This window comes from Bubalus kerabau, chromosome X (assembly GCF_029407905.1).
Source record: "Bubalus kerabau isolate K-KA32 ecotype Philippines breed swamp buffalo chromosome X, PCC_UOA_SB_1v2, whole genome shotgun sequence".
Taxonomy (NCBI): domain Eukaryota; kingdom Metazoa; phylum Chordata; class Mammalia; order Artiodactyla; family Bovidae; genus Bubalus; species Bubalus kerabau.
In genome coordinates this window covers 165,390,050-165,414,452 of record NC_073647.1, presented here as the reverse complement: position 1 = coordinate 165,414,452, position 24,403 = coordinate 165,390,050, and the positions used below count along the sequence as shown (strand labels likewise).

The 24,403-nt window shown below is 56.0% G+C and overlaps 1 protein-coding gene across 1 annotated transcript in view; it reads right to left on the bottom strand.

The window, feature by feature from the left end:
- Positions 1–24,403, bottom strand: part of PPP2R3B (protein phosphatase 2 regulatory subunit B''beta) — a 42,944-nt gene that overhangs the window by 4,918 nt on the left and 13,623 nt on the right. The window contains exons 2-7 of the mRNA XM_055565619.1: positions 22,759–22,944; positions 6,399–6,502; positions 5,851–5,953; positions 4,841–4,915; positions 3,143–3,229; positions 2,551–2,707 (exon numbers count right to left, since the gene is read on the bottom strand). Of these exons, the coding sequence (XP_055421594.1) occupies positions 2,551–2,707; positions 3,143–3,229; positions 4,841–4,915; positions 5,851–5,953; positions 6,399–6,502; positions 22,759–22,944 (712 nt within the window). The remainder of the gene's footprint in view (positions 1–2,550; positions 2,708–3,142; positions 3,230–4,840; positions 4,916–5,850; positions 5,954–6,398; positions 6,503–22,758; positions 22,945–24,403) is intronic.

Here is a 24,403-nt window from a genome sequence, read left to right as displayed (position 1 = left end):
TTGGGGACACTTTTCAGCCCCTACTTAGGCAAGTAGCCACAAAAATGGGGAAATAAAGACAAAACGTCCTTTCCTCCCCATTCATCCTGGCTCAATAAAAGTCTCCTCTGAGACGAACGACTGGATGGTGTCAGAGGCTGAACAGGGTTTTCCAAAGAGATATATCCACATCCTGCCTCCTGGCGTGGGAACTGGATCTTATGTGAAAACAGGGTCTCTGCAGAGGTGATAGTGAAGGTCTGAAATGACACCCTCCTGGACGCAGATGGCCCTAAACCCAGGGACAGGGTCCTTATAAGACACAGAGGAGAAGAGGCACGGACACAGGAGAAGCCATGTGGAGACGGAGGCCGAGACGGGAGGGAGGCGGCCACCAGCCCAGGGACGGACGCCCGGAGCCCCCAGAAGCCGAAAGAGGTGGGAAGGACCCTCCTCTGGAGCCCCTGCAGGGAGCCCAGCCCTGGGACCCCCTGACCTCAGATGTGTGGTCCCCAGGGCTGGGAGAGGACGGGTGTTGAGCCCCCATCTGTGGTCATCTGTTACAGTTGCCTCAGGAAACCCTCACGGCCCTCGTGGGTGTCGGGCCTTGATAAACAAGTTCATTTAGGATCTCCGGTGTCACAACTGGGAGGATAACTTCCTGTTTGAGGGCCCCCCCCACGCACATGAGAACAGCCCCAGGGAACCAGGACAGCTGACTCAGATGCACTCCCACACCTGGCAACATGACGGCAGAAAAACCACTCGGGACGGTCAGCTCCACCCCGGCCCGCTCCTCTGCACACAGGAGGGCGAGCCCATGCAAAACCCGCGCTGACACAGCCTATGGGCACACCGGGGACTGTACTCGAAACCACCCCGTGTCCTGTCCCGGCCGGCAAGACCACCATCCCAGGGTCACTAGCGTCCCCAGGACAAACGAGGCCACGAAGACCCCAGCAAGCGGCCCTGTTTGGTGACAGACCCTCAAAAGTGGCTGACGAGAGCCGCCGGACATGAGAACCACACAGGTGGACAGAAGGCCCTGGGGACGTGGCAACCAGCCCTGGGCCATGAGGTGGGCGCCTCAGGGCCTGATGAGCGCGTCCTGGCCACCAAGGCCTGTGCTGATCTCACAGCGGAGGTCAGAGTCGACACCAACAGTGGAACTGAGAGGAACCCACGCACACTCAGGCGTCCATGCACCAGGATCGCGGGGCCCTTGGGGGACCAGCCTGAGGGATTCAGGGAGCAGACGGCTGTCCTGGGGGGCTGACCTCGGGGGCCCATCCAGGCCACACTGACCACAAACAAATGAATGCCCAAGAATTCAGAAACTCGCTCGCGGCTGCAATTACCTGACAGCCCATCACATCAAAACCCACAGTTTTAAAGAAATAGTTGACACAACTAGAAATCCACCACACAGGTAAATTCTAGCCCATTTTGCGTACCCTGAAGGTTTGGTTTCTTATAAAGGGAGGTGCAGGGAACTCAAACCGGGGTTCTGTGAGAACCTAGAGAGGTGGGAGGGGACATGTATGTACCTATGGCTGACTCACCTTGAGGTTTGGGAGAAACCAACACAATTTTGTAAAGCAATTATCCTTCAATTTAAAAAGTAATAAATTTTTAAAAAGCATTTATACAGGCTTCCTCACTGCTGCTCCTAAAACACAGGGAGGCTGGGATTTAGCTTTTCCAGCCTCTCTGTCGTGAGGACAGACAAAGGCTCTGGGGTCAAACCCAGAGGCTGGAGTCGAAACCTTCCCAGGAAACGTGTCTCTGCTGTTCTCAACAGGCTGAGTCCAGGCCTGACGCCGCCAGCCCACCCGTCGCGGCCACAGGGCCCTGGGCTGGGACTTGGTGTCCAGATGGCACCGTGCCCCCACAGGCAGGCGCTAGAGGGCCTGGCAGCAGGCAGCAGCAGAGACACAGCAGGAAGGGGGACACAGAGCCCTGTGGGAACAGGCGTCTCCCCTGCGGGGACAGGTGCTGTGAGCTCGGCGCTGACCCACAGACTGGCCCCCACCGAGCCCATCAGGGGACCTGGCCTGAGATGGCGGCCGGTGACCCCCTCTCTGCAGGGACACACACGGGAGGAGGGGAGGGACTCAGCCCCTACGTGAACAGGCATCTCCCCTGCGGGGACAGGCTTCCTCACTGTGCTGTGAGCTCGGCGCTGACCCACAGACTGGCCCCCACCAAGCCCATCAGGGGACCCAGCCTGAGATGGCGGCGGGCGTGACCCCCCCTTCTCAGGGACATAGAGGAGACCGGGGGTGGGAAGAGTTGGGGAATGAAAAGGGCTCCGAGGGGGAGCCACCAAGTGCTGGACATCTCCCCGTCCACGCCAGCCTGAGGGCGCCCCCAACGCCACGTGGCCGTGTGTATCCCTGTCTCCCGCGTCCTGCAGCAGGTCCGGCAGGAGTCCAGGTCAGGCCCCGAGGGTAGGGGGTCGCGTGGCATGGGGGCAGCCACGGCCCCTCTCCGGAGACCAGGAGCCCCTGAGTAGCGCCCGCTCCTGCTGAGTCCCGGCCCTGCCCCACCCCCGGCGGACAGAGCGCTCACCATGATCGTTGTGTCGGGCCAGGTCTTGAGCGTCAATGAGCAGGTCGTGGTCCGTGTCCAGCTCCCAGAACTTGCAGTAGATGACGTAGAAGTGCTCGTAGGAGAAGAACTCTGTCAGCTGGTTGATGTCTGCCTCCTCCTCCAGGAGAGCCACATTCTGCGGGACACACCACAGAACTGCCAACGGGGACTCCAGGGCGCGGAGCACAAACAGGCCGTCCAGTGGGGATGGGCCCAGATCCCGTGTTGGGGAGGCAGGGTCAGAGCAGGGCAAGGCCGTGTGAGGGCCGGGAGGGGCAACCAGGTCAGGGGTGCACCGGGGTCAGGCCAGGGTCACAGACACGGAGGGGAGAAGGTGGGGGATGGAGGAGGAGAAGAGGATGGAGGATCGGTTCTGTGCGGAGAGACTACAGGGTGGGAAGTAACTGATGAAGAGAAGGATGGACGGGTGGACGGGTGTGGGGACGTGTGGGAGGGGGGACGGATGGACGGGGAGGGGCGGGGGCGTGCCTGGCCGGGGTGGGGGGGGGGGGGGGACGACGGGCGGGTGGAGGCGGGGTCCCTGTCCCCATCCTGAGGCCATAGCGCGCACCTGCAGGAACGTGCTCCTCCGCAGCTCGGCACACGTGATCCTGCCCGACCAGGACCGGTTGACGGTGTAGAAGATCCTCTGGATGACCTGCGGGGCACGGACGGGGCACGTCAGTCCCGCACAGCGATGTGGGCGCTGCAGGGCTCCACGGGAGGCCCACGTGTGAGCGCGCCAGGCTGCCCGGTGACCCCCAGGTGGCCTCCCCAGGGACTCGGGACGGGGCACTGCAGGACCGCGAGCCGCCAGCAGAGGGCGCCCGCCCCGCACACGGCGGAGGGTCGGGAAGGAGGCCCGCTGGATCCCATGGGGACCTGGTGCGGCGGCGGGAGCTGCCCTCGGCCGCAGTGTGCAGCCCAGCGGAGAGCGGGCCGCCCTCGAGCTGGATGGGGCGGGGACAGCAGCTCTAAGGGGCCGGCAGCCCACACAGTGCGACCTAAAGCTCGGCTCCGGCCCTTCCGCGTGCACCTGACCGACCTCCGGGAGAAGAGCATGAGCTCGAAGCCGAGAGCGCACCCCCCGCCCCTGCACACGGAGGCCCGGCAGAGCACAGGGCCCCCTGGTCCGGACGGCAGTGCCTTGGGACAGGACGCCCCTGTCCCACTCCTCCAGGACGCCCCCTCCCCTGTCCCCTCCTCCAGGACGCCCCTCCCCTGTCCCCTCCTCCAGGACGCTCCCCCTCCCCGTCCTCCTCCCGTCCCCTCCTGTTCCCACCCGGGATGCCCCCTCCCCTGTCCCCTCCTCCAGGACACCCCCTCGCCTGTCCCCCTCCTCCAGGACACCCCCTCCCCTGGCCCCACCTGGACGCCCCTCCCCTGTCCCCTCCTCCAGGACGCTCCCCCTCCCCGCCCTCCTCCCCTGTCTCCTCCCTTTCCCACCAGGGACGCCCCTCCCCTGTCCCCTCCTCCAGGACACCCCCCCTACCCGTCCTCCTCCCCTGTCCCCTCCTGTTCCCACCCGGGACACCCCCTCCCCTGTCCCCCTCCTCCAGGACGTGCCCCCCCAGCCCCCCCCTTCCTCCTCCCCTGTCCCCTCCTCCAGAAGGCCCCCTCCCCTGTCCCCCTCCCCCTCCCATCCCCACCCAGGGCGCCCTCTCTCTGTCCCCATCCACGATGTCCTATCCCCTGCTCCTGTGAGACGGCCCCTACCCACCCCCGCTGTAGGCTGTCCCATCCCCTAGGACAGCCGCCACCCCGTCCCCTGTGTGTTCAGGAGCCCTCGACACGCAGCAGTGTCCGCTCCACCCACACGTGTGCATTCTGTGCTGCAGGACAAGAGTGCTCCCAGCCCGTGTTTCTGGGGGCTGCCCACCCCCCACCTGCACCCAGAGCCAGGCCATGTGTGTGGGCAAGAGCCCTTCCCCCCAGGTGGCCCCAGCCCAGGGCAGGGGCGGGGCCTGGGCGGCGGGGCCTGGGCTGCGGGTCCGTGTCCCCAGGCGGGGCCCATGCCCCACGCAGAGCACCCCCGCCTGATGCTCAGAACCTGAAACCCTGCTGCCCGGGAGGCAGAGGGTAGGCTCTCTGGATGTGCTCTCGCCTGCCGGGACCTGCGCCCCGTCCAACCCTGGGGCTCGGCGACGTGCCCTGCACAGGGCCCGTGTGGGCCTCACCGCTCACCCATCCCGAGCCCGAGAGAAAAGGACCACAGACACCTGAGCCTGGTGACGAAGTGGGGAGTGAGGGCCACGGACACTGCACTCACCGTGGTGATGTAGCGGGAATGGAACTCGGCCGCCTCCTTCAGGAACGCCAGGCCGGGATGCGTGTTCACCACATCCTGCGGGGGGACAGCACCCGGCCCTGGGACGCGCCACAGGACCGCCCGCAGCCCCCAGGGCCGAGAACCCATGTGTCCACCAGAACCCCAGGGTCGCACAGGCAGGCCCAGAGCCGCCCCCATGGAGTCCCCTCGAACACACAGGTACATGAAATCACGTCAGAGCAAGACTGTACTGTCGGGCCGTGTCTGAGGAAGGACGGAGCTCTGAGCGGAGGTGGCGGTCACGGCCTCTCACGACCAAGGGTGACCTGACACGTATGAACACGCACACACCAGCGTGTAAGGGCACCCCACGCTCTGAGAAGGGGAATGTGACACGTCCTCGTGTGATGAAGGACTAGAGTCCCGGGAGCCCTTTACACGGCTCTCACTCGCACCCTCTGCCTAACTTTGCCTGCTCCGTGTTCTAAGTGGAACGTGCAGGTAGCCAGCCATCACTTTAAACTCTCCTCCAGAGAATGGAGCATGAAGTCCTGAACAAACTGTGCTAAAGGAAGCAGAAAGGCATTTGGAATGAGCGTCCTGCAAACCCTGACCCGGTCTGTGACAGCCTGGCACCGAACGGCACGGTGCCTGTCTGAGTCCAGGCTCCCAGGCTCAGGGGTGGAGCTGTCCACTCCGTCCCACTGCTCACACGGCTCCCGAGGGGCTGCACGGGGCCAGCCGGGGAGGCGGCCCCCCGAGGGCACAGAGCCAGGCTTCCACACAGCAGAGGCGGCCCCCGGGGGCAGAGAGCCAGGCTCCCACACACAGGTGTAGAATAGGGATGCGCCTGAGGGGGGGGGGATGCGTGCAGCAGAGACGGGACATGCGTGTGGTGGGCAGGGGCAGAGGGGGTGTGCACTGCACAGGCAGTGACACATGGGCAGTGCCGCGTGCGGAGCACAGCAGGACACACGGGAGGGGGCACGGCGCGGGCGGCGGGCACGCACCTGCAGGAAGGGCACGAAGTCCTCCTGCACCAGGTAGCTGCAGCCGGGGCTCACGAGCAGGTGCACGAACTTGGCGGCGTCGTCGTGACAGTTCTGCAGCACCCTGGGCGACAGAGCACCGCCCACTGGCCCCCGCCCACAGGCCCCGCCCAGACTCGGGCCCCAGGAGGTACAGAGCACCCCCACTGACCCCCGCCCACAGGCCCCGCCCAGACTCGGGCCCCAGGAGGTACAGAGCACCCCCACTGACCCCCGCCCACAGGCCCCGCTCAGACTCGGGCCCCAGGAGGTACAGAGCACCCCCACTGACCCCGCGTCCACAGGCCCCGCGCCCACACTCGGGCCCCAGGAGGTACATGGCCGCTGTGCTGGGAGCCCCAGGCACGGTCTCCCCCAGACGTGACCGTCCCGGCCACCGGGAACCCCCAGCTGTGACTGTCCCAGCTGCCGGGAGCCCCAGGCAGGTCTCACCCAGAGTGACGGTCCCGGCCACAGGAGTACCAGCCGGGGTGGGGGACAGCTGGGGACACCCCCCTCTCGGGACTCACTTTCTCCACATGGCGACGAACTTGTGGACGGACACGGAGCCGGTGCGCTCACCGCCAGCGCTGCAGAAGAGCGGTCCTTTCCAGTAGAGTGGGCAGCCACAGGCCTGCGGGAGGGGCGGGGACACGGGTGAGCTCGTCCTGGCCCCCACAGCGGCCCGACCCCGACGAGGCAGGGAGAGCCGCTGTGTGCAGACGGCACGCCCCGCACAGCCCAGCGTGTCTCTGAGGACACAGCAGTCCCTCGCCCTCGGTCACACGGTGATGGGGACACAGACACTGCGCCTGAGGATGCGCTGTGCACCTCGTCCCCCAACCAGAGCCTGACAGTCAGCAACCGGGACAGGGGAGGTGAACACACCCCCAACGCCAGAGTCTCAGCATCTCATGACCTGTGAGGAGAGCGTACACGACAGAGGAGACCGTGAAATACTCGGGACACGACAAGGACGCTGCTGCAACTGCACATCTCAGGGCTCACGGCGACCACATCACTCACAGCCACAGCTTTCAAGACCCCGATGCTGGGAAAGACTGAAGGCGGGAGGAGAAGGGGACGACAGGGGACGAGATGGTTGGATGGCATCACCGACTCCATGGACGTGGGTTTGAGCAAACTCTGGGGTTGGTGATGGACGAGGGAAGACATACTGCAGTCCATGGGGTCACAAACAGTCGGACATGACTGAGCGACTAAACAACAACAGAAGGCATTGAAGAGGAATGGAAACAACGGAGACGCTCTGACTGCTTCATTTCCTGGTGGCAGGACTGCAGATGGGCTTCAGTTTCGCCCTCAACGCTTTGGTCAAATCCTGGGACAGACACCAGTAGACGTGAACACCTTTACCAACAGTTCTGCAGACACCCAACTCATGCGGGCAGAACCAGCAGAGTCCAAAATACATGGGAACACTCCCCCCAGACCCGGGTTCGACTCCTGGAGGAAGATCCCGTGGAGAGAGAAACGGGAATCCAGTCTACCATCCTTGCCTGGAGAATCCCACGAATAGAGGAACCTGGCGGGCTACATTCCATGGGGTTGCAAAGTCAGACAGCCCGGAGCGACTGAACAAGAACAACAGGAAAAAGGCAAACAGCTCAGTGAACGGCTCAGGGTGACCCCCCTCAGGCCCACGAGCTGTGCACTGATGGGCCCCGCAAGCAAAGAGCATGAACTGGGTCAGGACTGCAGAGGGAGACGTGGGGGAAACACGTAAGCAGATCCCAGCAGACGCGACCGCGTGACGGTCTTGAGAGCTGGACCCGGACACCGGCCACAAGAGGACTTGTGGCTCCCACCGGCGACCAGGGAGGGGGTGCCCTTCCCCAAGGCTGTTCCCGCAGCGCCGGTGCGCATCCCAGCCAGCATCGCACAAACCCAATCAGCACACGAGGCAGGGCACCCCGACGCTGTTCCCGCAGCCCCAGTCTGCATCCACAGAGACCCAGCCACAGCCACGGGGAGACCGTGAGAGCAGGGAAGACACGCAGTGAGGACAGGGAGGGTCAGCACTGAGGAGGGAGCACCACAGTGAGCACGGGGAGGGGTCAGCGCTGAGGAGAGGACCATAGTGAGGACGGGGAGGGTCAGCACTGAGGTGGGAGCACCACAGTGAGGACGAAGAGGGGTCAGCGCTGCGGAGGGAGCACCACAGTGAGTACGGGGAGGGGTCAGCGCTGAGGAGGGAGCACCACAGTGAGCACGGGGAGGGAGCACCACAGTGAGCACGGGGAGGGGTCAGCGCTGAGGAGGGAGCACCACAGTGAGCACGGGGAGGGGTCAGCGCTGAGGAGGGAGCACCACAGTGAGCACGGGGAGGGGTCAGCAGTGAGGAGTGAGCACCATAGTGAGCACGGGGAGGGGTCAGTGCTGAGGAGAGGACAGAGCACCACAGTGAGGATGGCGGTGGGGCAGGCAGGGTCCAGGAGTGTCCAGATCCTGGGGCAGGATCGCCCTGCCCGGCTCTAGAGATGACCCGTTGCCCACATGCAAGAGCATCCAGGGCGTGACTCCTACACGGCTGCAGAAAGTGCCAAGGCAAGTGGGTGTTGGAGGAGGGGCCTGCTGAGCGGGTGAGAAGCCACTCGGCACCATGTGCAGAAGTGCCCCTTCTTCCTGCCCCTTGCAGGCAATCACCCCACTACGAGCGCAGTTCGTACCTGAACAGAAGAGTTTACCACCCCAACTTTCAGAGGAAAACACAATAGAAAATGCTCGTGGCCTACAGTTTCTATCAAGGACAGAAATACGTAAACCACAAAATAAAGAATCTGAGGACCAAGCAGGATGTAAATTAAAACCATCTGTAATTCCAGAGGCTGATAGAAGAGTGGAAAGGCAAGGGAAGACTGGGAAAAAAAAACAGCTGGGACAAGGACCTCTGACCAGTGCTCGTATCTGGAGAACGCACAAGACACGTGGACCTCAACACTAAGGAACACTGAGTGCTTGACGGGCAAACGATCTCAACACACGTGGCGTCAAACAAGGTATAAATGACACAAATGCTCCGTGCACAGATGCTCAGTGCTGTGCGTCATTAGAACTGTGCAGCCAGAACAAGTGCCCGCTGTGATTCTACACAGGTGAGGTGCTACTCAACTAACCAATCCAGGGACAGAAAGTGCCCGGGGGGGCCTGGCTGGACTGGGCTGGACCGACAGTGAGTTGGGGGTTTGCCAGAAACGCTTCTCATCTGACGGGTGGACAGTTTCAAGGAGACACGCACCCCAAAGGGGATGAAGCTGTCCACAGTAAACACCTACTGCTCACCTCACATCACTGTACCCAAGACAGCACCTGAAAAGGGGAAAGATGCCGACGAGAAACACATACATCAGCAGAGACTGAACCTAGCCGTTACGGAAATGAGACTAGAAGCTAGAGTGAGCGACCTCAGCACCCAGACACACACACACAGACACATACACACATCCCAGTGTGACCTCAGCGTGCACACACACCCCCCCCCAGTGTCACCTCAGCATGCACACACACACCCCAGTGTGATCTCAGCACACAGACACATACACACAGACACGGCAGTGTGACCTCAGCACACACACACACACACAGCACTCACACATCCCAGTGTGACCTCAGCATACAAAGACACACACACACACACCCCAGTGTGACCTCAGCACACAAAGACATACACACACAGACCCCAGTGTGACCTCAGCACACACACACAGACACCCACACATCCCAGTGTGACCTCAGCATGCACACACATACACACACACACACACACATCCCAGTGTGACCTCAGCATGCACACACATACACACACACACACACATCCCATGTGACCTCAGCATGCACGCACGCACACACACACACCCCAGTGAGGCTGAAAACCGCAGACACCAAGAGCCGGCGTCTCACTGCTCGCTATACGTGCCCAAGACAGGCACGCCGGAAGACGGCCTTGTACTTCATATTAAATTAAACATACTGCCCGCGGACGACCCAGCAATCCAACAGAGGCATTCCTTACCTCAGGCAGACGCAGAGCCGTCGCTGGAATCCTGGGAATGCAAACGTAAACAGCGGCTATAGTCACGAGACGGCGCTGGGAAGGAGCAAACATTCACGCACCGGTAAACACACACCGAGGGACGCGCGTGCACAGGATGCCACTCGGCAGTAACGCTGGGGACAAATAGCACAGTTGTGCCCAGAAACCAGAGACAGCCCCCACGGGTCCCCCGTGACATTCTTGAGCAGGCGCAACAACGGCAGCAGAAGGCCCGGGAGTAGGCGGTGGGGCCCGGGACAAATGCCGTCTGGAGGGGCAGACACGGAGCCCATAGGGGGCAGCAAGACTGCGCGCAGCTGAGGGGCGCGGCACTGCCGCCAACACACAAAGGCCACGGCGGCCCTTCTGGGGGCTGGGCACAGACGCCCGCCCTGCCCCACTGACCCCTGCATGCAGCCCCGCCAAGGTGGGGCACACGCCCCAGCCAGGCCCTCGGCCCTTCTGGGGGGCTGGGCGCACACGCCCGTCCTGCCCCACTGACCCCTGCACGCAGCCCCGCCAAGGTAGGGGCACACGCCCCAGCCAGGCCCTCGGCCCTTCTGGGGGGCTGGGCGCACACGCCCGTCCTGCCCCACTGACCCCTGCACGCAGCCCCGCCAAGGTGGGGGCACACGCCCCAGCCAGGCCCGGCGGCCCTTCTGGGGAGCTGGGCACAGAAGCCCGTCCTGCCCCACTGACCCCTGCACGCAGCCCCGCCAAGGTGGGGGCACACGCCCCAGCCAGGCCCTCGGGCCCGACCACCGATCAAGTAGTCCAGGAAGCCTGGTCAGCAACACGGGGAGGGGACCTGGAGCAAGAGGGGGCGCATGAGATGTCCTGGGCTGACTGGTGTTCCCTCTGTTCTTCAGTCACTAATTCGTGTCCAACGCCGCGCAACCCCACGGACTGTAGCCCGCTGGACTCCTCTGTCCATGGAAGACTCCAGGCAAGAATACTGCAGAGGGCTGCCGTTTCCTGCTTCAGGGCATCCTGCCAACCCAGGGATCTAACCCACGTCTCCTGCACTGGCAGGCGGGTTCTTTACCACCGAGCCACCTGGGAAGCCTTTAGCGCTGCCTATATAAATCTAAAAATGGAATCACCATGTCATCCAACAGCCCCACTCCTGACCATGTTATCTGGAAAAGATGAAAACTGAAATTCAAAGATTCATGCCCCCAGCGTTCACAGCAGCACTATCCATAACAGTGAAGAGATGGATCCCGGGGCGGACACTGACGCTGTGGAAAACTGTATACTTACGGTGGGGAAATTTTACTCTGTGCCCGTTATATCTCAATAAATCTGACTGAAAAACAAAATTAATTGTTTGATTCAAGAATCTAAGAAAAACTGACAATAGACAAATGTGTAAGAAAACAATAAAGATGTGAGCAGAGACTGATGAAACAGGTAAGCAAAAAACTGAAGTACTCCACAAAGCTGACGGACGCTTATCTGAAAAAAGAGAAGTGAATCTCTAGACTAGTCAAAATGAATCAGAAATAAATAACCCTACAAATAAAAATGGCCACACGTACAGATCTGACGTTCTTGTATTAGAAGAATATTGTCACAATGACTAACTGCGCAAGGTAGTCTCTAGATTCGGTGCAACTGCTATCAAATTAACTGGTGGCATTTTTCACAGAACTAGAACAAAAACTTTAAAAATCTGTATGGAGACATAAAAGACCCCAAATAGCCAAAGAAATCTTGAGAAAAAACTGAGCTGGAGGAGTCATGGCTTTAGACTAGAAAGCTACAGTAATCAAAACTGTATTTGTTGCTGTTCAGTCGCTCAGTCCTGTCCGACTCTTTGCGACCTCGTGGCCTGCAGCACGCCAGGCCTCCCTGTCCTTCACCATCCCCCGGAGCTTACGCAAACTCATGTCCACTGAGTCAGTGATGTCAAAACAGTGCGGTACTATGACGTGAAAACAGTGTGGGACTGGCATAAAAACAGACAAAGACACGATGGAGCAAGACAGAGAGCCCAGAGAGACAGGACGGAACAAGACAGAGAGCCCAGAGGGAGACCCACGCACCTAGGATCAATAATCTATGACACAGGGGGCAAGAACGCAGGATGCAGAAGACAGCCTTTTCAATACGTGCTGCCAGGAAAACTGGAGAGTTACAGGCCAAAGAAGGAAAGCAGAACACACCCTAACAGCACACACAAAAGAAAACTCCAAATGGATGAAAGAGCTAAACGTGAGACCTGTTGGGGGCCGGCGTGAGGCACTCCACCCGTGGCAAAGGTCATGAGGAAGGAGGCTCGACATACGCAAAGGCGGGATCGAGCCTCAGGAGTCCCCCTGGAAATCCTCCAGCATCTACCCCCATAACCAGAGCCTGCCTACTTTACTACTTTGTGCTCTCACCTACACCTCTGACTTTACAGGGAGCTGTCCCCCACCACCTCTTTCGGAGAAGGAGTTAACCTAGAGCTCCAGTTAATAAAAACTCCTGGGCGTGACAAGAGTGTTTTAACCTACAAACTCCTCTGAAGGTTCTCTAGCCTGCCTGACAGGCTTGTCCGGCCACATGTGATTGCTCGCAGCCTCCCAACCGTGAGAGGCATGAGATGCTTTAAACCTTCTAAAAACAGGTTCCTTAGAAAAGTTAGAAAGCTATTAGTATAAGTATAATGGGCGGATTAGAAATTGTATTGGTGAAGGGTTTTTTCATTTGTTGAGCCAATGTTTATTGCTAAGTGTCCATATCCCCTGCCCTTACACACATTAATGAATATATAGAAGAAATAAGTATTAACCTTTGATATAAATCACGTTAGACCTTAGGCTAAGTAAATTCTTTCCTTAACTAAAACCCACTACACCCTCATCCTATAGGAATGTAACTTTATTTGGGTGGCATCTGTTTTAAGAATAATCACCCCTGGAGAAATAAGTGTCCTGGTTGACTGACCGCTGTCACAAGGAGAGGGTCATAAATTGTCAGCAGGTCCCCTGGCCAGAAGATGATGTAACACCCCTAAGACCTCTGTATACATTTGTATGAAGCACCTGACTTTGATAAAAGTCAGGACTGCTGACCCCATGTGACTTTTGCATAACATCTCAGTGTATAAAAGTAGACCATGGAAAATAAAGAATTGGGATCAGTTCCTCGAAAGACTGGTCTCCCCATGTCTCTCTCTCACTCTGGCTGAGTCTCCATCTGGAACGCGGAACCCACCATGCTTACTAATTACGCCTGGGCTTCTAAGATCAGACCGGGGAGGCCTCATTGTCTCCTCTCCTTCGGGAGAACGGAAGGACGCCTGCGGCCTACGTAAGTGGTGCAAACTTCTTGTCTTGAAGTTTTATTGGTCTCCCGCATAAACCAAGCTACTCAGCCTCTTTTCTCCACTGAATTTTCCTACTGAGCTATCCTTATTCTATTACTCTTTATATCCTTAATTAACGTTTAATTAAGCAGTTGTTTCCTGACCCTCGCCTACGCCGTCTCTCCTTCGAATACCCTGGATCAGCTGGGGCTGGACCCCGGCAGACCGGACACTACAAAACTCCTAGAGGAAAACAGAGGCAGAACACTCTCTGACATCAATCACAAAATACCTTTCTGGACCTAACTCTCAGAGTAATAGAAACAAAAACAAAAAATAAACAAATGGGATCTGATGAAACATACAAGCGTTTGCACAGCAAAGGAAACCATAAACAAAATGGAAAGACAGAATGGGAGAAAATATTTGCAAACGATGCGACCAACAGCAATTGATCTACAAAATATACTAATAGCTCGTGCTTGTACAAATAGCTCCTGTTCGTAATACAAACAGTTCAATATGAAAAAACTACCCAAGGGACTTCCCCGCTGAGCCAGTGGCTAAGACTCCATGTTCCCAAAGGGGGCCTGGGATTACTCCCTGATCAGGAAACTGGATCCCACGTGCTGAAACTAGAGCGCCTCATTCCACCAGTATCAAAGATCCTGGATGCTTCAACCAAGACCCAGTAGGACCAAAGAAATAATAAACGTGTGCTCGGTCACTTCAGCCAAATAAATAAACAAACATGTCGCTTCAGTCGCGTCCGACTCTTTGCAACCCCATGGACCATAGCCCACCAGACTCCTCTGTCCGTGGGATTTCCCAGGCAAGAATTCTGGAGTGGGCTGCCAAACCCTACTCCATGGGATCTTCCCGACTCGCGGATCAAACCCAAATCTCCTGCTTTGAAGGTGGATTCTTTACCACTAGCGCCATCCTGGAAGCCCCAAATAAATAAATACATATATTTTTTAAATCCAATCAAAATATGGTCAGAAGAGCTCTGGAGAATGAAATGGAAACCCACTGCAGTATTCTTGCCTGGAAACTTCCATGGACAGAGGAGCCTGGCTGGCTACAGTCCATGGGATTGCGTGGGGCTGGACACGAATGAATGACTGGGTTTACTACCACCAGAGAGCTTCACCCACATGGCACAACATGGCCCAGTCAAATAAAGAAGAAACAAGAAATAAGATGGTCAGCAGAGCTGAACAGGCATTTCTCCAGAGAAGCCAGTACAGATGGCCAAAAGCACGTGAAAAGACATTCAACATAACTGACTGCTGCTGCTGCTGCTAAATCCCTTCAGTTGTGTCCGACTCTGTGCGACCCCACAGGCGGCAGCCCACCAGGCTCCGCCGTCCCTGGGATTCTCCAGGCAAGAACACTGGAGTGGGCTGCCCTTTCCTCCTCCACACACACACTGCTGATATATAAAATAGAGAATCAACAAGGACCCAAAGGGCAAGGGATAAAACAGGGGCTTGGGAGTAACACATACACACTGCTGATATATAAAAGAGACAATCGACAAGGACCTACTGTACGTAGCACAGGGACTCTACTCAGTACTGTGTGATAATCAAATGGGAAAAGAATCTGAAAAAGAGTGGATGCCTGTCTAAGGATGCCTGACTCCCTCTGCTCACACACACTGTAAATCAACTCTTTGTTGTTCAGTTGCCCAGTCACGTCCAACTCTGCGATCCCATGAACTGCAGGCTTTCCTGTCCTTCACTATCTCCCAGAGTTTGCCCAAGTTCATGTCCGGTGAGTCTGTGATGCCATCCAACCATCTCATCCTCTGCTGTCCCCTTCTCCTCCTGCCCTCAATCATTCCCAGCATCAGGATCTTTTCTAGTGAGTCGGCTATTCGCATCAGGTAGCCAAAGGATTGGAGTTTCACCTTCAGCATCAGTCCTTCCAGTGAGTATTCAGGACTGATTTCCTTTAGTATTGACTGATTTGATCCCCTTGCTGTTCAAGGGACTCTCAAGAGTCTTCTCCAACACCACAGCTCAAAAGCATCAATTCTTTGGTGTTCAGCCTTCTTTATGGTCCACCTCACATCCATACAGGACTACCAGGAAAACCAAAGCTTCGTCAGACGGACTTTTGTCGGCAAAGTAGCGTGTCTGTGTTTTAACTCTCTGTCTAGGTTTGTCTGTTTTTTTTCCAAGGAGCAGGCGTCTTTTAATTTCAAGGCTGCACTCACTGTCCACGGTGATTTTGGAGTCCAAGAAAATAAAATCTGTTACTACTACCATTGACAGAAAATAAATAAGATAGAGATAAAAAAAAAATACAATAGACCAAGAACTGATTCTCTGAAAGAGTACACAAAATTGACCAACCTTTGACCAGGCTCACCAAGAAGAGAGAGCAAATCCAAAGAAAATAAGAAATAAAAAAGGAAAAATATCAACGAATATCACAGAAATACAAGAAATCCGTAAGAGAACAGTTGTGAAGACTTATGTGCCAAGCAATCCAACAACCGAGAAGAAAAGGACAGCTTCCCAAGAACACACAGCCCCCAAAACGGAATCTCAAAGAAACAGTAACTCGAACAAAGAGACCATTGGAAGTGAAATAGAATCTGCCATCAGAAAGCTCTGTACAAACAAAAATCCACTACCAGATGGTTTCACCAGCTAAATCTAGAAACACACAAAGAAGAACTCTTACTGATCCTTCTCAAACTGCTTCGAAGATTGAAGAGGAGGGAATACTCTCAAAGACAAGCAAACATCACCCAAATACCAAAACCAACACTACCAAAAAAGAAAATTACAGGCCAACATGTTTGATAAATACAGATGCAAAAATTCTCAACAAAATACTGGCAAACCAAATCCAACAACACATAAAAAAGATCATACACCATGACCAAGTGGGATTCACCCCAAGCTCACAAGGATGGTTCAACATACGCAAATCAATCAATGAGATACACCGTGTCAACCAAGTCCAAAAGTGCGTGTTCAACATCCATACATGACAACAAGTCTGACCACAGTGAGTGTAGAGTCAACACATGTCAACGTAACAGAAGCAGCTATGACCAGGCCACAGCCAGTACTGTCCTCAACGTGAGAAGTCGAAAGCCTTCCCTTTTGGGAACAACACAAGGATGTCCAATCTCACCATTTCTATTCAGCATAGGACTGCAAGTCCCAGCCAGAGCAATCAGACAAGGAAAAGATATAAAAGGTGTTCAAACTGGACCCGGAGCAGTGGGATGGGGTGGGAGATGAGACGGAGGCTCAAGCACACATGTATACCTATGGCTGATCCACGTTGATGGATGGCAAAAACCAACAGAATACTGCAATTAAGCTTCAGTTAAAAATCCATAAATTAAGAAAATAAACGGCATCCAAACTGGAAGCAAGTGGTGAACTGTCACCACAGGCAGATGATACCATAAACAGGAAACCCTAGAGACTCCACACACACAACTCTGCAACTGATAAATGAGTTCAGCAAGACAGCAAGATACAGGACTAACATACAGAAAGCAGCTGCATTTCTTCACACTAATAATGAAATAGCAGAAAGGGAAAGTAAAAAAGAAATTCTTTTTAAAACTGTATCCAAAAAAAATAAAGCCAACCAAGGAGGTGAGAGAGTTACATGCTGAGAAACTACAAAAATCATTAATCAATAAATTAAAGATGATTCAAAGAAACAAATATTTCATGCTCCTGGAGTGGAAAAATTAATATGCTTAAAACGACCATACTATCCAAGCAATCTACAGATTTAACGTGATCCCTATCAAATCAGCCATGGCATTTTTCACAGAACTGGAACAAGCAATCCTAAACTTGATATGGAATCACAAGAGACCCAGAATCGCCACAGCCATCCTGAAGAGAAAGAACAAGGCAGGAGGCGTAATGGCCCCAGGCCTCAGACAGCGCTGCAGAGCTAGAGGCAGCAAAGCAGTACGTGTCGCCGTTATTGCTGCTCAGCAGCTCAGTCGTGTCCGACTCTTTGCGGCCTCATGGACCGCAGCACGCCACGCTCCCCCGTCCTCCACCATCTCCCAGACTTTGCTCAGATTCATGTTCATGGAGTCGGGGATGCCATCCAGCCATCTCATCCTCTGTCGGCCCCTTCTCCTCCCGCCTTGAAAACACGGTGGCGCTGACACAGGAACAGACACCCAGATGAGGGGCTGCAACAGACTCCAGAAATAAACCCACAACTATGGCCAGTCATGCTCTGACCAGGAGGCAGGAATATACAATGGAGAAAAGAAGACAAACGCTTCAGCAAGTGGTGCTGGGAAAGGTGGAGAGATGCATATAAATCCGTGAAGTTAGAACACACCCTCATGCCACACACAAAAAACTCCAAGTGGCTTAAGGACGTAAACGTAAGACATGACGCCATACAACTCCTAGTGCAGAGCAGGCGCAACACGTTTTCTTAGCTCTGTCTCCCAAGGCGACAGGAAGAAAAGCAAAAATAGACAAACCGGACCTAATCAAGCTCACAAGCTTTTGCTCAGCAAAGGAACAAAAGACAACCCACAGAACAGGACAAAATATTTGCAAACAATGTGACTCACAAAGGATTGATTTGCAAAATGTACACGTAGCTCATACAACTCAACAACAACACAACAATCGAAAAACGGGCCAAACGTCTAAACAGACATTTCTCCAAAGAGGACACACAGATGGCCAACAGACTCAGAAAAATATGCTCGACACCAGTAATTATTACAGAAACGCAAATCAAAACTACGATGAGGCACCACCTCACACTGCCCAGAATGGACATCACTGAAAAGGTCTACAAGTAACAAATGCTGGAGAGGGTGTGCAGAGACAGGAACCCTCCTACGGTGTTGGGAAGAATGTAAATTGGTGCAGTCACTATGAAAAAGTTTGGAGTTTCCTCAAAAAACTAAGAACAGAACTGCCATATAATCCAGCAATCCCACTCCTGGGCATATACCCAGAAAAAATTCTAATTCAAAAAAATACACGCACCCATGTTCAGGGCAGCATTATTTACAACAGCCAAGACATGGAAGCAACCTAAATGCTCATCCACAGATGAATAGATAAAGAAGTGGTACAGATACAATGGAATACTACTAGGCCACAAAAAGAATAACATGATGCCATTTGCAGCAACATGGATGGACCTAGAGATGATCATACTAAGTGAAGTCAGTCAGACAGAGAAAGACAAATACCTAAAGATATCATTTATATAACGGATGTAAAATACGGCACAAACGAACTTATCTGAGAAACAGAAAGACTCACAGACACAGAGATCAGACTTGGGGTTGCTGGGACGGGGGAGGGGGTGTGGTTGGAGAGGGATGGACAGGGAGTTTGCGATCAACAGATGCAAACTATTATATATATATGACGGATACACAACAACGTCCTACGACACAGCAGAGGGAACTGCGTCCGATATCCTGTGATAAACCACAGTGGAAAAGAATGTGCGTATCTGTACAATGCACGTTGTTGTACAGCAGAAGTTAGCACATCATTGTACTGCTGCTACTGCTAAGTCACTTCAGTCGTGTCCGACTCTGTGACCCCACAGACAGCAGCCCACCAGGCTCCCCCGTCCCTGGGATTCTCCAGGCAAGAACACTGGAGTGGGTTGCCATTTCCTTCTCCAATGCATGAAAGTGAAAAGTGAAAGTGAAGTCGCTCAATCGTGTCCGACACTCAGCGACCCGATGGATTGCAGCCTACCAGGCTCCTCCACCCATGGGATTTTCCAGGCAGGAGTACTGGAGTGGGGTGCCATTGCCTTCTCCGACAACACTGTAAATCAACTCTAATTCAATTTTTAAAAAGGTGAAAAAAACCTCCCAGAAAATGGGATAAAATATTTACACAGTACATATATCCGATAAGGGATTGTATCTGGACTACAAAGAATGCTTATGAGTCAACAATAAAGTGACAAACACTTCAACTGAAAAACAGTCAAAGGACCTGAAGACACACTGTCGGAAAGAATGCATAGAAATGGCTAACAGGCACACGAACGGAGTCTCAACATCAGGCAGAAAGGAAAGCGGGAGTCGCTTCAGCCGTATCTGAGTCTTTGTGATCGCAGGGACTGTAGCCCGCCAGGCTCCTGTCCAGGGGATTCTCCAGGCCAGAACACTGGAATGGGTTGCCATTCCTTTCTGCAGGGGATCTGCCTGACCCAGGTCTTCTGGGCTCTTTAGCATCTGAGCTACCGGGGAAGCCCGTGGTCAGGAAGGAAATGCAGTCACAACCGCAGGGAGGCAGGCAGCGCTGCCCTCACACCGGGAGGGCCGGTCCTCACCCGGAGAGACGGCGAGCGCTGGGAGAAACGGGAACACGCCGGAGCCCTCGCATGGCGCAGGTGGGAACTGTGGCAGAGTCCTGAGGTTCCTCAGAAAGGCGAACAGCGCCACTGTCTGAGGCCGCCATTCCACTCCCTGGGCCTCGACCCAAGAGAAATGCAAACGCGCCCACCCGCACAGACCTGCAGCACAGGAGAGCCCACAGCCCCATCGCACACAACAGCCAAAGGCCAGAGCCGCCCAAGTGTCCGTGAAGGGCACAGCCGCCCGAGCGTCCCTGTCCACGAAGGGCACAGCCGCCCAAGTGTCCGTGAAGGGCACAGCCGCCCAAGTGTTCCTGAAGGGCACAGCCACCCAAGTGCCCGTGAAGGGCACAGCCGCCCATGTGTTCCTGAAGGGGAAGCACGGAAAGGAACAGTAAAAGGAGGGCAGCTCTGACACAGGCCACGGTGTGGATGGACCCTGAACACATGACGTTCAGTAAGAAGTGCAAGCGCAGAAGGACACACAGCGTGTGATTTCATTGATAGGAAACGTCCAGAACAGGCAAATCCATGGAGACAGGAAGTGGATTCATGGTTGCCAGGGACTGGGGGAGGGGAGTGGGTGGGTACATGGATGGATGGGCAGGGGGGTGGATGGATAGACAGATGGATAAATGGACAAGTGTGTGCGTGGGTGAGTGGGTGGGTGGATGCATGGATGACTGAATAGATGGGTGGTTAGGTGATGAATGGATGGATGATGGAGAGATGGTTGGATGGACAGATGGATGGATAAGTGGGAGTATGGATGGATGGATGATGGATGCATGGTTGGGTGGGTAGACAGGTGGGTGGATGGACTGACAGGTGGATAGATGGGTGGATGGATAGGTATATGGATAGATGGATGGATGGATGGGTGAGTGGGTGGATGGGTGGGTGGATGGATGGATGGATGGATGGGTGGGTGGATGGATGGATCATGGATAGATGGGTGGATGGATGGGTGGGTGGATGGATGGGTGGGTGGACGGATGGGTGGGTGGACGGATGGATGGATAGATGACGGATGGATGAATGGATGGATGGATGGATGGATGGGTGGATGGATGGATCATGGATAGATGGGTGGATGGATGGGTGGGTGGATGGATGGATGGATGGATAGATGATGGACGGATGGATGGATGGGTGGGTGGATGGATGGATGGATGGATGGATAGATGATGGACGGATGGATGGATGGGTGGGTGGATGGATGGATGGATGGATGGATAGATGATGGACGGATGGATGGATGGATGGATGGATAGATGATGGATGGATGGATGCATGATGGATGGGTGGATGGATGGGTGGGTGGATGGATGGATGGATGGGTGGGTGGGTGGATGGATGGATAGATGGATGGATGGATGGATGGATGGACAGAGGATGGACGGATGGATGATGGATGGATGGTTGGATGGGTGGATGGATGGATGATGAATGGATGGATGGATGGATGGGTGGGTGGATGGATGGATGGATGGTGGACGGATGGATGGATGGGTGGGTGGGTGGATGGATGATGGATGGATGGATGGATGGGTGGGTGGGTGGGTGGATGGATGATGAATGGATGGATGGATAGATGATGGATGGATGGATGCATGATGGATTGGTGGATGGATGGGTGGGTGGGTGGATGGATGGATGGATGGATGGGTGGGTGGGTGGATGGATGGATGGATGATGAATGGATGCATGGATGGGTGGGTGGGTGGATGGATGGATGGATGGATGGATGGGTGATGGATGGATCATGGATAGATGGGTGGATGGATGGGTGGGTGGATGGATGGGTGGGTGGATGGATGGATGGACAGAGGATGGATGGATGGATGGATGGATGATGAATGGATGGATGGATGGATGGGTGGGTGGATGGATGGATGGATGGATGGACAGATGGATGGATGGATGGATGGATGGTGGATGGATGGATGGATGGGTGGGTGGGTGGATGGATGATGGATGGATGGATGGATGGGTGGGTGGATGGATGGATGGATGGATGATGGGTGGGTGGATGGATGATGAATGGATGGATGGATGGGTGGGTGGATGGATGGATGGGTGGGTGGATGGATGATGAATAGATGGATGGATGGATGGATAGATGATGGATGGATGGATGGATGGATGGATGGGTGATGGATAGATGGACGGATGAATGGATAAAAGCATGTGGCCCATGCACACACTGGAAGACAACTCAGTGACTGAAGAGGGGGGAAGCTCTGACACAGGCTACAGCGTGGATGGACCCTGAACACAGGGTGCTCAGTGAGAGAAGCAGGCACAGAAGGACAGACAGTGGGTGGTTCCATTTACACAAAGAGTCAGAAAGAGGCAAATCCACAGACACTGGAGGCAGACTCGTGGTTTCCTAGGGATGCAGGGGAAGGGGAGGCGCGATGACAACCACGGGGTACAAGGTTTCTTTCTCAGGTGGTAAGAGCTCACTGTAGAGACGGCTGCACGACCCTGTGAATACACTGACGGCTGAGCTGTCCTCTGTCCAGCAGGCCTCCCAGTGCAGGACAAGCGGGTTCCATCCCTGACACAGGCTGATCCCCTGGAGAAGGAAATGGCAACCCGCTCCAGGATTCTTGCCTGGAGAATCCCACGGACGGAGGAGCCTGGGGGGCTGCGGTCCACGGGGTCATCAACAGTCGGACACGACTGAGTGACGGACACACACACAGAGTGAGACAGCAAGGGACCACAGGGAGCCCGGGCCCCTTACAACAGCCACCCGGCCACTAGGGACGCCGAGGACGCCGTGTCGCGTTCCTGCAGGAGACGGTACACACACCAAAACGACTGGGCGTCCACACGGAGGAGCCAGAGCCGCACTCTCCGCAGTGAGCACTTTGGTCACACTCAGGGTCAGTCTAGAGTCACACACGCAGCGTGTGGACTGTGGACACGCATCCCTTGGACGGGAGACACACGGGAAGGCCTGAGCTGAGCCCGTGGGGACGGTCCCTCCAAGATCACGAGGCCCCGGGGAACAGCACGCAGGCCGTCCGTGTCCTCCAACAGCGAGCACGGAGCTCAGCACGTCCTCTGCGCCTCAGGCTCCAAGGACGGCAGAGAGCGGACGCAGAAGCCGAGCCCTGGGCCTGCCCACACCTGAAAAAGGACCCCCCCCCCAAGTGCCCGCGGGGACACCCACCTTGGCCACGCAGCCCATGTCCTCCATGGTGGCCCTTTCATGCGGGAACTGGGCGAAGGTCCTCTCGATCTTGGCGATGACGGCGTCTATGTTCACCGTGTCCTGCGGGCGGCCGCGGGGGAAGTAGAAGGTGGGGATGCTCCGGCTCGTGGCGGGAGGCAGGGGCTCCTCCTTCCTTGTCTGGACCTGAGGAAGACAAAAGTGAGGGCCTGGGCATGTGGGCACCTCCTCGGGACCCACATTCAGTGAGGGCCTGGGCACATGGGCACCTCCTGGGGATTCACGCTCACTGAGGGCCTGGGCACGTGGGCACCTCCTCAGGACGCACACTCAGTGAGGACCTGGGCACAGGGGCACCTCCTCAGGATGCACACTCATTGAGGGCCTGGGCACGTGGGCACCTCCTCAGGACGCACACTCAGGGAGGGCCTGGGCACGTGGGCACCTCCTTCCTCTATTTTCTTCATCGGAGGCAGGTCTGATTCACGTCTCCCCCAACCGCCCCAAGCCCAGTTGACCCACTGTGGACGGGGCACCCAGACCATCACTGCGGGCTGACTGCAGACACGGGAGGTCACGCAGCCCACACGCAACACCACACGTGACCACTGGCCTGGTCCACACTGCCCCACCTCCCTGATCCTGCTTCAGCTGTGAGCCCCTGGACAGGACAGCTGACCGCCGAGGCTACTGAGAGAACCTGCCCCATGTCCTGCAGGAAGTCAAGGGAGGCGCGGCGGGCTGTCCCCTTGGTGGCAGGTTGCACCTGTGACCGTTTGTGCCCACACCCACCCTGCCCCGTGGAGGTTTCAGTCCCAGCCAGCACGGCCCTCAGGAAACACACGGCCCCAGGGCTCTGCCTCCCAGGACGGGCAGCGGCGGGCACCACACAGGAGCCAACAGCACGCTTTCAGCCACAGCTGACATCAGCCAGGCATCTCCCCATGCACCTGCCACTTGGTGGCGGGGTGTCCACCCGGTGCCTCAGCAGGTGGCCTGTGGGCGGGCACAGTGGCCACCAGCCTCCAGGGCCGGGGGCTGCGAGGGGTCGCATCAGGGAGGGCACAGCAACAGGCCTCTGTCACCCCAGGACAGCCTCCCGTCAGACCCCACCCCTCAGAGGCCCTGTCACCCCAGGTCACGGGGTCATCAGAACTCATGACACACCCTTCCGTCAGAGATCTCTGGAGCCCGTGAGCCCCCAACAGGATCACAGAAAGAAACCCACACCTGGACACAGGAGGCCAAAACCCAAAGACCCAAAGGCAGCCAGCAGGTGCTTAAACGCAGCCCAAGCACAGGAAGCAAGACAGATGAGGAGAAATCTTCAAAAAAGCAAACAACCGGGGCTCCATCCAACTCTCAACAGAAACAACAGATCCTACAAGCCAGAGGAAGACAGTGCCCACCTCATCCCCTTCTACCTGTGAGGAGGTAGCTGTCACATGAGGTGAACACTGAGACGTTTTAATGACCCAAACAGAACAGAAAGCCAAAGTGAGCGTGCAACAGACAGCTGGCCCAGGCGACGCTGAGGCGTGCACGTCAGGGGGGAGCAAAGCGCCCCCAGATGGAAAATCTGAACTACAAGACAGGGTGGGGGGGAGAGCAGTGCCTACCTGGCTAACTCCACACGCATCCACCA